Below are 13,892 nucleotides of genomic sequence, written 5' to 3'. Positions count from 1 at the left end.
TTCTAACTGATGTAACATCTGTTTTCCAGATGAAGTGATTTAACTCAAGTCCCACACTCAATGGTCAAATCAACTTCTAGCCCATGGTTCTCTTTCTAGATTTGGTGAACCATGAGTTTATGTTTCTTCAGTACGATTAAAGAGCATTTAACTTTTTGAAGAATTTTCTCTTTTATAGTAGACTTTTACAGTAGACTTTTTCTACTGAAAAGCTTATTTACAGGACAAAAATATTCTAAATATATTTTAAAAATGACAATTCATTGATTGACTTATATTTAATTTATTTTAATTATACTGTTTGATCTGTCAAGACAGAATAGTTGAACTATTGATAAAAATCCTATATAAATTTCTAATAATCTTATATAATTTTAGAAACTAGCAAATGGAGACCAGCAAATGGTGTAATGGTTATGTTGCTGGACTCTGACATGGCCAACTGTGGTGTGAGTCCTGGATCTGGAGACTTGAAGTTCATGCGGGGTTCATGTGCATGTGTGCCCAAAATGGAGGAGAATGGAGGAAAAGGTATTGTGGCATGGCCATCCCCCTGGGGGGCAATTTCTTGCTTTGCATATCTCTCTTTCTCCAGTGAGCGTATGAGCCATATAACAAAACTCTAAAAAAATAAAACAAAACAAAAGCAAACAAACTGACAGCAAAGGTGTTTATTTATTATATCATTTTGTAAACAATCACACTGTGCACTTTTGACTTCAACAATAACATTTCCCCCCTAATGTATGTGTGGATTTATAGCAAACTCTATATAAAGTCAATGAGTTAATACAAGAGTAACAATGAACAGCATGAAATAATTTCTGGAAATGTCAAATTACAGCACTTGATACAAAGACAGATAACTATCTGTACCATAAAAATTTACATGCCACAAAACATTAATTTATAATTTAAAATATGCAGTAAAACACATTTATAAAAAAGAATTAACATTACTCTTATTATAAACCAGTGAATTACTTAGAGAAATATTTATTAAAACTTACTAAAAAATCAGTAAATATTGCAACCGAGGTAAAAATTTATAAGTAAACAAAACTATCATTTATAAGAATCAAAAAGTAAACAGAAGAGCAGTCAACGTTTTCTCATGATCATGTTTACTCCTTGATATTTTGAAGCAGCTTCAGCAAATGTGCCTCGATAACCTGTTGAACTAGAGCACACAGGTGATGAGATCACAGCACACTCACTGCAGAGGCAAAGACACAGACGCCCAAATTCAACTGAACGTCACCTACTTCCTCCTAAAATAAGGTTATTTCTAAGTAGGATACACTCGAATCGTGATGTCGGAATGCAATACTTAAAAAAACTTCAACTTAGTCTGTCACTTAATAACTGTCTAAGTTGCTGAACTTACTGTGTCTTGGTTTTTATATTTTTGAAAGGTAGGGAAGAGTCCAGAGTATGAGGCTGTTCTAAGATTGTTCTAGAAATAGTTTGCTGTGAAAATAAATCTTGTAAATAGGTATGCACTTATCCTCCTGTACCAATTATCTGGGATGATGAAAAGCATAGTATAAACTCATTTCAAGATTTTGTAGAAATTTATTTACTCTGTCCACAGTTAAAAGTATGCCAGGAGTTGGGATAATATGCAACATTTTATGACTACAAGTGATGAAAATGTTTTGGGCTACTGACTTATACTATTTATAGAGCCTTACTAAAATAAACCCTAAGAGTTCAAAAGTACTTACCACTTCTATAGCCCAGGGCGACAGCTAAATCCATAGAATTATATCCAGAATCGGTTTCAATTGTTGGGTCAGCTCCATTTTCTATACCAAAATAAAACACTCTGCATAAATAAAATGGAAACATGGATATGCATGTCTATATTGGCTCATGTACCAAGAGTTGGATTATTAATTCATCAACTTTATATAGGGTTTGCTGTCAATCCATGGGGGGGGCATTGTTATCGTTGAATTAAAAAGTGCGCAGTTAATTTTTAGCAATTTTAGAGGGTATTTTCAGGATGATCTGACAAAATACATTAGCACATGGGTATTCAGCGTTCATCTGCTGGGCGGGTTGGAGAGAAGACACTTCAAACTAACAGGCATCCTTTAAAGTGACTGCAACTCATAAACAACTAAAGATGAACTTACGTATAAAGATACTGGGGACAGAGAAAACCACTGTGGATTCAGATGTGCCCCCCCCAAATGAAGGTAGCAAGGATGGAAGCTCCAAGAGCAGGTGTGGCGTGTGATGGAGCTGCTTCTCCCAGGGGCGGCCCTGCGGGGGCTGGTGTTCCGAGGGTGAACAGCAGCAGGGCTGACATGTTTAACAAGTTACTGACTCTCGAGTGAAGCCAGGGAAGGCCAGGTGGAAAACTACAGTGCTCATATGCGTTGTCTAACTAATGTTCGTTTCTCTCTGCTTACCTAAGAGCATCTTTACACATTTCACGTGATTTCCGTGTACAGCATAAAGCAAAGGGGTCCCTCCATTCTGTAAAATGAAAAGGTGATTTTGAGCTTTTTCAGGGTGAGCAAGGTTCAAGCAATTTCATACTGCTCTGAAAAGTTTTATGAAGAATTGGGCATGTAAAAGTAGCTGAAGAGGGACCAGCAGATGGGGCATTGGTAATGCTGCTGGACTCCCACGCAGTCAGCTGCGGTTCGAGTTCCAGACCTGGCACCTTCCAACTCACACCGGGTGTGTGTGTATGCATGTCCAAAATTTCAAGAAGAGAATGGAGAATAGAGAAGGGACGGCGGTATGGCCATCCACCCTGGGGGATGATTTCTCACTTTTTGTCTCTTTGTCTATGTCTTTGGTGAGTGCACGTGCCCTGTAGCAAAAATATCTCTTAAAAAAAAAGAGTTGAAGATAATTTTAATATTTTGTGAAGAATACTTACATCAGAACTATAAAATAAGCTTATGATATTACTTTTTCTTCCAAGTTTTCATTAATTTTCTTCTAGATGTTTAGTAAAATTTATTGTGTCTCCCCCAAACCAAACAAATTTTAGACTTTGAAACAATAATTTAAATTCAGTACTTTGGACTCACCCAGTCATACTCATTTACATCAACTCCACAATCAAGCAGCATTTTGACGATATCTGTGTAGCCTTTACTACAGGCCAATGACAGTGCACTTTCTCGACCTTTGCCTAGGAGCTGGGGATCAGCACCCTGATGTGGGAAGGGGAGATGAAAGACTTTTCAATGAATTTAAACAGAATGTTGTTATTTCTGTCAATAATAATCACAGTTCAACACTGAAGTCAAGTAATCTTCTGGGGTTAATAAATAATGGAAACTTTTGGTCATGGATGCTCCTGTTATCATAAGGTTGTCTAGATGCCTTCCTGCCTCCCCCTGCCTGTCTCAATCCTAACTATCCTTTCCCTCCAGTCAAGCCCCAGCTCTTCCATGAAGCCTTTTCCTACAGGGCAGATGGTACTTTTGTCCCCACTGCACCTAAAGGGGCTAGACATTATTACTTCTGTTTCATGTCTGATTAGGACGGCTTTCCCAATTAGAGTCTAGTTCCATGAGAACAAAGGACATTTAAACACTTTTTTTTTTTTTTAAATCTTCTGTCATTTTATCTAGCTGGCTGGAGACGGAAAAGCTTTACTAAAGACTTAACTGAACTTAAATGTCTTTACAGGTACATTTTCTGAGGCATTTTCCTTACATTCTGAAGTAGAAACTCTACCACAGCTATTTGCCCGTGTGCTGCGGCCCACATCAGAGGAGTAAATCCTTCTTCATCCGTGTGATTGATAACATTTTCTAGTTAAAAGAAAAGCAATTTTTGTGATCTAATTTAACAACCACATACTAACATCACTATGAAAACACTGGCATTCCGCAATCTGATTATATCGCTTAGTGAGGCTAACTTTGTGTTAACTTTTATTTGCTGCAGTTCTATTGCATGAAGTTGCAGTTTGTAGTCTGAGTGTATTAAAATGCCTTGGGGTACACAGAGCATACTATTTAAAAGTTTAAACTGCCAGGCATGACATAATGCTAGGTACAAGAAAGTCAACAGAACACGACTCAGAATCAGGAGACCAGACTTTGAATTCCGGCTCTATCACTTCCTAGCAGCATCATTGAGTCACTTAGTATCTCTGATCACTGAATAATGTCTTCCTTACTGTAATATGTAGTGTGAAAATCACAATAAAAATGAAATTATATCACAGCCTTTGACATGACATAAATATGTGCATTATTTTATACACAGTCTAGCCAGCCTATAGCCTGGTGGTTAAGGCAGCTGGATCCCACATGGCCCACTGTGTGGTCTGAATCCCAGACCTAGCAGCTTGAGAAACATGCCAGGTGCATGTGCATGCACACATGCCCCCTAAGTCCAAAAAGTAGGGAGAAGTGGAGGAGAAGGAATTGTGGTATGACCATTCCCCATAGTGGGCGGTTTCTCACTTTTCCTCTCTCTCTCTAAGGTTTCTGTCATAGGGTGTGTGCACTGCCATACAGACAGTAAGAGGGAAAGTAAGAAATCATCCTTCCAGTGGGGATGGCCACACTGCAATCCCTTCTCCTCCATTCTCTTCCTGGGATTTTGGGCTCACATGAACATGTCCCTGGCATAATTTTTAAACTGCCATGCCTGGAACTCAAACTGTAGTCAGCCCTGTGGGTGTCCAGTGCCTTAAACACACCACTTACTGGCCCCTTCTCTCTTTGTCTCTCTCCTGCAAGTGCATGCACCCTCTGGCAAAATTAAAAACAAACAAAAAGCCCTAAAAAAAAGGTCTAGAGTCTTATTAATGCTATTTTCTACTTTACAGTTAACATTGCTGCCTTTAAATTTCTCTCATTCTTGTGGTTTGCTAAAAATATCATGTGAATGAAGACTGAATAATCTGAAAAATAGTACCATGTAATTCTACCTTGAACCCCATTTATTTTATAGATGTAGTCTACTAGTTGTAAGGTCCACAGAGTCATCTAAATTTACTCAGGAGATTAAGAATGAAACCTTCAAATATTTGTAAGAAAATAGAAATACAATGATTAAATAAGTCTTTCTTATAAAAGAATGACATGATTTTTAAAAAACAGCTCTTTTTTTTCATGCTCCCTATAAACAACACTGGAGCAACTGGCTAACATCTCGAAAAAAAAAAAAATTAAAGCTTGATCCTTGCTTTATTACATGAGCTTATAATCCATATAAGTCAAACATAAAAAAGAAAACCAGAGTAGTTCTAGACAAGGAATGGCTGAATTTATATGTAATCTTAGAGTGAAAAGGTCTTTTTAGGTAGAATATAAAACCCAGGAGTCACAAGAAAAACATTTACCACTTAAAAGTGTTATTCTTTTGTCTGGGAAGGATGGGGGGTCCAGGATAGAAGAGTGTTGATTAAGAGAAACAAAATTGTAGAAGGATAAGAGGAATAATTTCTAGTGTTATAAAATACAGTAGGGTGTATATCCCAGAGTAATTAGAAAGGAGAATTTTGAATATCCCCAACACATAGTAATGACAAATGGGTAAGACGACAGACATACTACTTACCCTGATTTATTGGGTTGTAGGAAAAGTAATGATGCATTTTTACATTAAAAAAATATATAGAGAGAAAAAATTTGTCATGACTTTTTCAACAACCCAATATTTATTACATGTTGCATTTAAGTGTTCAAAGATCACATTATACCCCACCAATATGTACAATTATTAAGTGTTCATACAAATAAATAAATTAGTTTAAAATACTATGCCTTTGTGTGAAGACATCATAAATGAAGTCAAAAGAAAAACGACAAAGAAGGGTAGAACTATGTGTATCACACAACAAAAGTGAACGTCCTTAATTTAAATAAAGTTCATATAAATCAGTATAGGCAGTTTACTAAAAAGAAATGAAAACAGATCATAATTATAAAAATATAAATGAAATGACTGTGAGATTAATGAGGATTAAGAGTCTGATAATACCCCATAGATTAATAAGAATTACGAGCCTGATAATACCCTCTGAGGGTTGGGTAAATAGAAACTACATATGTATATGTAATTCAGTGCAAAATTATGAAACTACTAAAGGAAGGCATCAGGCCAGCTGGGGTGGTGCCAATAGGAGGGTGCCCATGAGTGATGGATGAGGCCATGGAGGCTCTGGTTCAGTCCCTGACCTAATCTCAACACAGTGGTACGGTGGCACCTGTGGTCTTAGCAAACTGAAAAGCTGGGGCAGGAAGGTCACTAAGCACTGACATCCTGTCATGAAATCTCTCTCTCTTCCACTGTCCCCTTCCCACTTGTGCACTACATGCTCTCTTATTAAAAAAAAAAAAAGGAATGAAATAGATCTCTTTGTGTTTATATGAAACAATCTTCAAAATATCAAGCAAAAAAAGTAAGGTCCAGTGCGGTGTACATAATACTTTCCCTCTGATTAATAACTAAAAGCACACATACATCCTCATACAAGCCCAAAATTCAAATAGAAATATTTTCTAGAAATTTTTCTGAAAATATAAGGAGGTTAGGTAACGCTTGCTTTTGAAGAAAAAGCTAGGGTGATAAAGAAAGCTGTAACTTTTATGTTTTATATTACTTTACTATTTTTTTAAAATAATCATTGGGTTAACTGCCTAGTGAGATTACACAATTGTTTGTTTTTATCTTTATACTTTACTCTATTGAAATACAACAAAACAGTAACAAATATAATAAATCTAACTGAATTTATTTAAAGTGAAATACTTAAAAATAGGCTATTACCTTGCTCAATACGGGTAGCCAGATAGAGCATTTCTCCCTGGGCTGCCAACTGGTGAACAGACAAAGCTGAAATAATAGCATAAAATGCCTCATGTGTATCTAGAGTACACTTACATCATCCCATGCTTCCTTTTGGTGCAATTTTCTTTCCCAAAACAAAAATTATCATTTTATCTTTTAAAAATGTAACTTAAACTATAACAATACAAGAGTCCACACTGTATTTAACAATTAACTCACCTATGTTCATTTAATTTGATGTCTGCAAATTGTTATTCTCAATGAAATTTACTCTGGAGAAATTGGTTTAGGTATTTAATTTTAAAATGCTATCCAAATATATGAGGAAGGCAGTTCTAAAAGAAACAAAGACATCCTTTTTGTCTTTTTTATTGATTGACTCTACTGAAACCCTGAATATTTTATATTCAAGATTCCATATGGTTTTTCTTAACATTAGGAGGAGTGAGGTCATGAATGGAAAACTGGTCTTGAGAGTAAATTCTTGACTGTAGGCTTAGTTGTGGCTAATTATCTGTATGATTTTGAATAACCAATTAAACATATTGATTTGTGACATGCAAATGTGAAACAGATGATCTCTAGCTATTTCTTTCTTTTCAGCTCAAAATTCTATGGATGGAATATTTCATAATAATCTATTTTAAAACAATGCCAACAAGCATTGTTCTATGATAATTCTCCTTTAAAAATTAATATCACATGATCATTGACTTCAGCGATAGGACTAGTAGCTTTAATACACAAAGATTAGGTTGTTGGAAAAGTCATGATGAATTTCTGCATAGAAAAACAGAAAAAATACATCATGATTTTTCTGACAACAACATAAGGCACATGCAAACTTATACAAGTAAATCAGAAATGGCCAATAGGTGGAGTCCTAGAGGACAAAGTCCTAGCTCAACTGCTATGGCACGTGATTCAGAAATCAGGAGGGGTTTACTGGATACAAACTAGAGATTTCACCATGCTTCAGAATATAGATAAATTCACATTATACTCTCAAAAACAGTTATTGCCAACTGTTCTTCTCTCATCACTACACTCATGCCCTATAGAATATCTTCTAGCTTAATTAGAAAAATGAATTAAGGGACCAGCAGTTAGCATAGTGGCTATGTCACTGGATTCCCATGTAGTCAACCGCGGTTCGCGTCCCGGATCCAGTGGCTTAAAACTCATGCCAGGCGCGTGTGCGTGCGTGCCTAAGATCCCGAGAGGAGAACGGAGGAGAAGGGATTACAGTGTGGCCATCCCCCCTGGGGGTTGATTTCTTGCTTTTTGTCTCTCTGTCTCTGTCTGGCGAGCACACACACCCTATAGCAAAAACCTCTCCAAAAAAAAAAAAAAAAAAGAAAAATGAATTCATTTAATTTCTTCCAGAGTAATTCTAAATTTTTTAAAACTATGGGTTAAAAGTTTTCAAAATTGGTTTCCTATTCAAATCTTTACATTCAAGTTCAATATTATAATAGAAAGCACTCAGTTTTACTATACAATCATTTGATGATAAGTGAACTATAGTTTCTGTGTAAAACATGAAACTTTATACTCCAAGAAAACAAAAATACTGACAATGTCTTAATTTGTAAAAAGTTCAGAATAACTCATTGCTTTTACAGTAAAACCATAAAGGTTTTAATAATTAACATTCAATCTGTATCTGTTCACAACAGAGAAGCATAACACATGAAATATTCAAATAGGCAGTAATACATGAAAAAACTTTAAATTACTAAAACTATTAAGACACCACTTAGGCTTTCAAAAAGAGAATATGTGTTTAATGAAAATGTTTCAAAGCCAAACAATGGAAACAACTATACAAGTAGTAATAGGCTAATACATCAGTGGCAAATACTTACAATTTGCTAACAGAGGTGTAGTAGAGACCTCATTTCCTCTGTGTTTGTTGGTCAGAGTAGTTGACTGTTTTATGGGTGAGAAATGCTTTGTGGTAGATGGAGTATAGACATGCCTTACTTGAATTCCCGGAGAAGGAGATGTATGTATATTGCATTCAGCTAAGAAAAATAAATTTAAATGTATGAAAACAATATTTTAATGACAAAGCACTTCAAAAAAGTTCTATGTTAATGCTGACATTTAAAAAGAAATGCATGAGGAAATAATGGCTTGTTTATCAAGTGATTTTAAAAAAAGAATTATTTATTTTATTTATTTATTTTAATTTGATCAGAGAGAGAGAGAAAGTGAGAAAGCAAGCCACCAGGTCCAGGACTCAAACTGTGGTTGGCCATGTGGGAGTGTCCAACGTCTTAACCACCACACCACCTGCTGGCTCCCTCAAGTGATATTTTGATCATAAAAAGTTTGTACTATCATAATAAAAGTTCTGGGGAAAACATGGTTAATCTTGAGCAATTTATCCTAAGATAATGATAATAGTTATATTTTCTTTCTTTTACTATTATTATTATTTTATGGAGGTTTTGCCTTAGGGCACATGTGTTCTCTGGGCAGAGAGAGATGGTGAGAGAAAGTGAGAAATCATCTCCCAAGAGGGATGGCCACACTTCAATCCCTTCTCCTCCATTCTCTTCCTGGGATCTTGGGCATGCATGCACATGTGCCTGGTGTGAGTTTCAAGTCACTGGGTCCAGGACTCAAATCACGGTCAGCCATGTGGGATTATAGTAATGTAACCGCTATACCATCTGCTAGCCCCATAATTTTTTTAAAAAATTATTTATTTAGGGGCTGGGAGGGGGGGGGGTGGTGGTGCTGGACTCCCACTCGGTTGATCGTGGTTCAAGTCCTGGACCTGGTGGCTTGCTTTCTCACTTTCCCACTCTTGCTCTTGCTCTCACTTTCTTTCTCTGTCCCTCTCTGGTCAAATTTAAATAAATAAACAAAGTTAAATAAGATAATTCTTTAAAAAATTATTTATTTAATTTTATTATTATTATTATTTTTCAATTTGACCAGAGAGAGACAGAGAAAGAGAGTGAGAGAGAAAATGAGAAAGCAAGATGCTAGGTCCAGGACTTGAACCATGGTCTGCCACGTGGGAGTCTAGTGCCTTAATTTCTATGCAACCTGCCGGCCTCAATAGTTATATTTTCAACAGATCATCATACAAATAAATCCACGGCATGATGACAGATTTTATTGTATTATACCTAAGAAGCATATGCAAATTATTAATTTAAATAGAGAATATTAAGTTAATTAATTTCTAAAAGGTACAAGGAATTTTTCTCTCCTATGTTTTAAAAGATACAGTAAAGGGCCCAGCTGCAGTGCAAGCAAGAGGGTACCACTGTGTAGGCGCTGAAGCTGCCTGGAGGTCCAGGTTTTGTTCCACGTCCAATATAAACAGGGTAGGTATGGTGGACTTGTGCTTGTGGTCCCAGCTAGCTGGGAGGCAGGGGTACGAGGATTGGACTGTGGTGAGACCCAGACAAAAATACTTATACTCTCTCTACTCCCTTCGTTCCCCATTTAAAAAAATAAAAAAAGGCACAGTAAATACTTCATTAGAAAATTTGTACTGTAAATAATAAAAATGAGGTAAAAAACTTAAAAAGCACTCCTTTTAAAATAGACATTACAGGGACCAGCAGGTGGCATGGTGGTTAAGGCACTGGACAAACCCACATGGCTGACCACAGTTCGAGTCCCAGACCTGGTGGCTTGCCTTCTCATTTTCTGTCTCTCTCTAGTCAAATTGAAATAAGTGAATGAATGAATAAAATTAAATAAATAATTAAAAAAATAGTCATTACATAATTCGAAATTATTTAATTTTGAATTCTGTGAGACTCTAGAAAATTATTAAAAGATGATTTCCAAACAGAACTTCACAATTATAAACATAAATAAATAAAATGAAATAAATAAACTAAAACAAATGCAGATATTTATACCATAACTTTCAACCTTTAAATAGGACAGATGCCACTTCCAGGTCAGAATTAACTTGATCTTGAATGTTTTTACTATCCTCTTCATTTAAGGACTTCACAAAACGAGAACACACGTTCATATCAAATCTGTTAGGCAATATGAATTTCATTCCCATGGCAACACCCTGAGCAGATCCTTCTTCTGAATTTGGGTCCAGCGGATGCTCTATTTTAATATCTGGCATGCCAGTTAGACTGTAACTGCTAGGACATTCTTCCACTATCAGCTGGGCTCCAATATCCAGATTTGTTGATGAAGCCATGATTTCAACTGTATTTCAATACTTAAAACATTTCTTCATGATTTTCTCTTGGTTTTATAAAAGTGGCACCCAGTGTTTTCTTGGAATTTGGATGTTAAAAATCTGAAAGAAAAAAAATCAGACAATTAAAAGTATTATATGAACTTAGGCAAAATTCATAAAATAATCCTCAATCAGGTATCCAGACACCTCTTACAAGCATCTATATCCAATAGAAAGCATACTCTGTCCAAACGCAGAGATCCTAGGTATGAATCCAAGTATTGCCATTTACTTAGGTGTGTGATCTGTACAAGTTATTTTTAAGCTCTTTGAGCCTCAGTCTCATTCGTAAAACAGAGATACCACGGTTAACTTTATGAATTCTGATGAAGACCAAGTGAAATATAAGAAAATTTTTCATTTCCATCACTGAATTTCAGTTACCATTTCTCCCTTTCCTGTATGAATAAATGAATAAAATATCAGAGCAACAATGAAAATAAACTTTTACATTAAGTCTTTAACCTCTTACTTGAGGTTTTCTTTTTTGTTTGTTTTGGTTTTGCTTTAAACATGCTATGTCTATATAAATGGCTCTTGGATTGAATTTAAGAAAAAAAATGTAACTCATGTTATACCGGAGTTTATTAGCATTGTTATATATAATACCTGTGATTCCTAGACCAAGGCTTTACAAAGCTTTGGTTTTTTTTTTTTTTTTTTTTTTTGGAGAGATTTTTACTGTATGGCGCGTGCGCGCGCTAGGGCGCGTGCGCTCGCCAGACAGACAGAGAGAGACATAGAGACAGAAAGCGAGAAATCACCTCCCAGGGGGGATGGTCACGCTGCAATCCCTTCTCCTCCATTCTCCTCTCGGGATCTTGGGCACGCATGCACACGCGCCCGGCGTGAGTTTTAAGCCACCGGGTCCGGGACACAAACCGCGGTCAACTACGTGGGAGTCCAGCGACATAGCCATTACGCTAACTGCTAGTTCCCCAAAGCTTTGGTTTTGATGAACTGAAGGTATATTTACTAATTCTTGTTTAGATCAAGTATTAGCACCTTTACTTAAATTTTTATGAAAAATAAAGCATGCAGATTATGAATTGGCTTCCTAAGACATATAACTACCCCAGATATACTATCACATGAGGCAGGAAGAAAATTAATAACAGCCAGTTGTGGTTTTTTTTTTTTTTTTTTTTTTTCATGTTAAGGTCTACTGCCTCTTAGAAATTTCGAGAGGACTCAGGGTATTTTAAAATTAGAATGAATTGGAGTTAAAGGAAAAAATGCATTAGAACTGCAGTGAAGCAGCAATCATCAAACCATACATTTGTGGATAACTATAGTTTGAAAAACATTTCCAAAGATTTATCATTATAACAGCCCATTGAATAGGCTGGGCAGGTCATCATCACGTCTACCTGACAGAGGAGAAAAAAGAAGCTCATACATTAAAGGGACCCATACAGCTCACTGACTCCATTACTCAGAACATTAAAATAGGAGCAGCATTAAACTAATCCGCAACTTCCTCTGGAGAAATAGATGGAAAAAGAACACATGTTAAGGAAAACAAGAAACAGGTGACAATGTTAATATATTTTAACAAAAGGAAAAGACCAGGACTGAAAATCAGTGCAGGGCCTGAAATGGAGATGGCCGCATAAGGCAGTTGTCCATGGGTCCTAAAAAGGGATTGTACAACGTGAACTGTGCTTCCTGAAGGAAGAACCTTTTCTCCCATTCTCTTAGCTAGGAGTGAGCTAAGTTCAACTCCCTTGAGCTCTCTCAGCATCTTGTATATATCTCTGTTTTAGCATTTACCATTCTCCGGAAAATATCAATTTAAATTCAATTTTAATTTAGCAAACATATCTAGGATCATACCACTCTTACTAATCTTTGCACACAAATCGGTACTTGTTCCTATTGGGTGCTCCATAAATGTTTCTTGGTCTGACCGCTAACAACGTTTCATATTCCTATTTTTGACATTTGCTGGTTACAGCTGGCTTTCCATTCCCAACGTCACTACTGGCTAAATGTGCAATACAAAACGTATAACCTCATAAGATGAGAATGAAGGTTAAAAAAGACTTCTGTAATAATCTATCCGGCCCTAAACGGCTTCTATGTTATAAATCAAGGCTTATGCATGAATTACTGGCCTTTGAGGCGAAAACAGCAAATGTGCGTTGGTGGAGGGAACCAGAACGCTTATCCTAGTACTACTGTAGAAAGGAGAAGCGATGTTAATTGCTGTAGGGAGAATGACAGAGAAGAGGCAGTGGTGAGAAAAAGAGGTAAGGCCAAGGACAACTAGGATCGTCTCAATCTGTCAAGAGCCCAGAGATAAAGGAAGAGAAAACCTAATGAGATAAAGTGGCAACTGTACTCGTCTCCAAGGGACAATAACAGGAGCCTCCCCGGTTCTTCGTAATCCTGATTATTATCCTATAAGGAGAAGAAGGTGCTATGAAAATGAATGATGCCTCACAGGCGACAGGTGTCCCAGGACAGGAGCCGGCTGGAGACTCTTGTAGGGGGCGGAAGTCCGCTCTGACGCCAGCGGCCAGCTGCGGCCCCAAAATCCCAGGCAACTCTCGCTCATCCGCGGAGAGTGGCTCTCGGGAACAGGGACAGGAGGCCGACCAGGTGGGCGCTCAGGGCCTCGCGACCACCTCCGACAGCAGACAGTGGGTCACGGCTTTCCATCTACAGCCACAGATTCTGTACAGGCCCCCAAGCCTGGGCTTGTTTTGGCCGCGACGTCACTTCCGATTTCTTCTTTCGCCTTCTTGCAAAAAAAATTCCGCATCGGTGCGGTCCGGGGGCTTTCCAGGATTTTGTTGTTTAATTTTTATGTTTTTTGTTTTGCTTTTTTTTTTTTTTTTTTCTTTCTCTCCACTCCCAGTACCCGCGTGAC

General features: G+C 37.0%; 1 protein-coding gene across 2 annotated transcripts; it reads right to left on the bottom strand.

Annotated features, from left to right (window-relative positions):
- Positions 1–656: 656 nt before the first annotated feature.
- Positions 657–13,874, bottom strand: ANKRA2 (ankyrin repeat family A member 2). 2 transcript variants are annotated; one of them, XM_006167946.3, is made up of 9 exons: positions 13,464–13,874; positions 10,687–11,077; positions 8,649–8,807; positions 6,760–6,825; positions 3,688–3,785; positions 3,054–3,179; positions 2,421–2,487; positions 1,728–1,808; positions 657–1,180 (listed from the first exon to the last, which is right to left on the bottom strand). In XM_006167946.3, the coding sequence occupies exons 2-9, from the start codon at positions 10,973–10,975 to the stop codon at positions 1,125–1,127; spliced, it is 942 nt and encodes a 313-aa protein (XP_006168008.1). In that variant the 5' UTR covers positions 10,976–11,077; positions 13,464–13,874; the 3' UTR covers positions 657–1,124. The 2 variants fall into 2 exon arrangements, with proteins under 2 accessions (XP_006168008.1, XP_006168009.1); XM_006167947.3 differs by lacking the exon at positions 13,464–13,874 and having other exon boundaries at positions 10,674–10,903.
- Positions 13,875–13,892: the final 18 nt, after the last annotated feature.

The sequence above is a fragment of the Tupaia chinensis genome, unplaced genomic scaffold, assembly GCF_000334495.1.
Source record: "Tupaia chinensis unplaced genomic scaffold, TupChi_1.0 Scaffold145344_1, whole genome shotgun sequence".
In the NCBI taxonomy this organism is placed as follows: domain Eukaryota; kingdom Metazoa; phylum Chordata; class Mammalia; order Scandentia; family Tupaiidae; genus Tupaia; species Tupaia belangeri.
The sequence above is the reverse complement of the archived record's forward strand: the minus strand, read 5'-3'. Positions and strand labels throughout refer to the sequence as shown.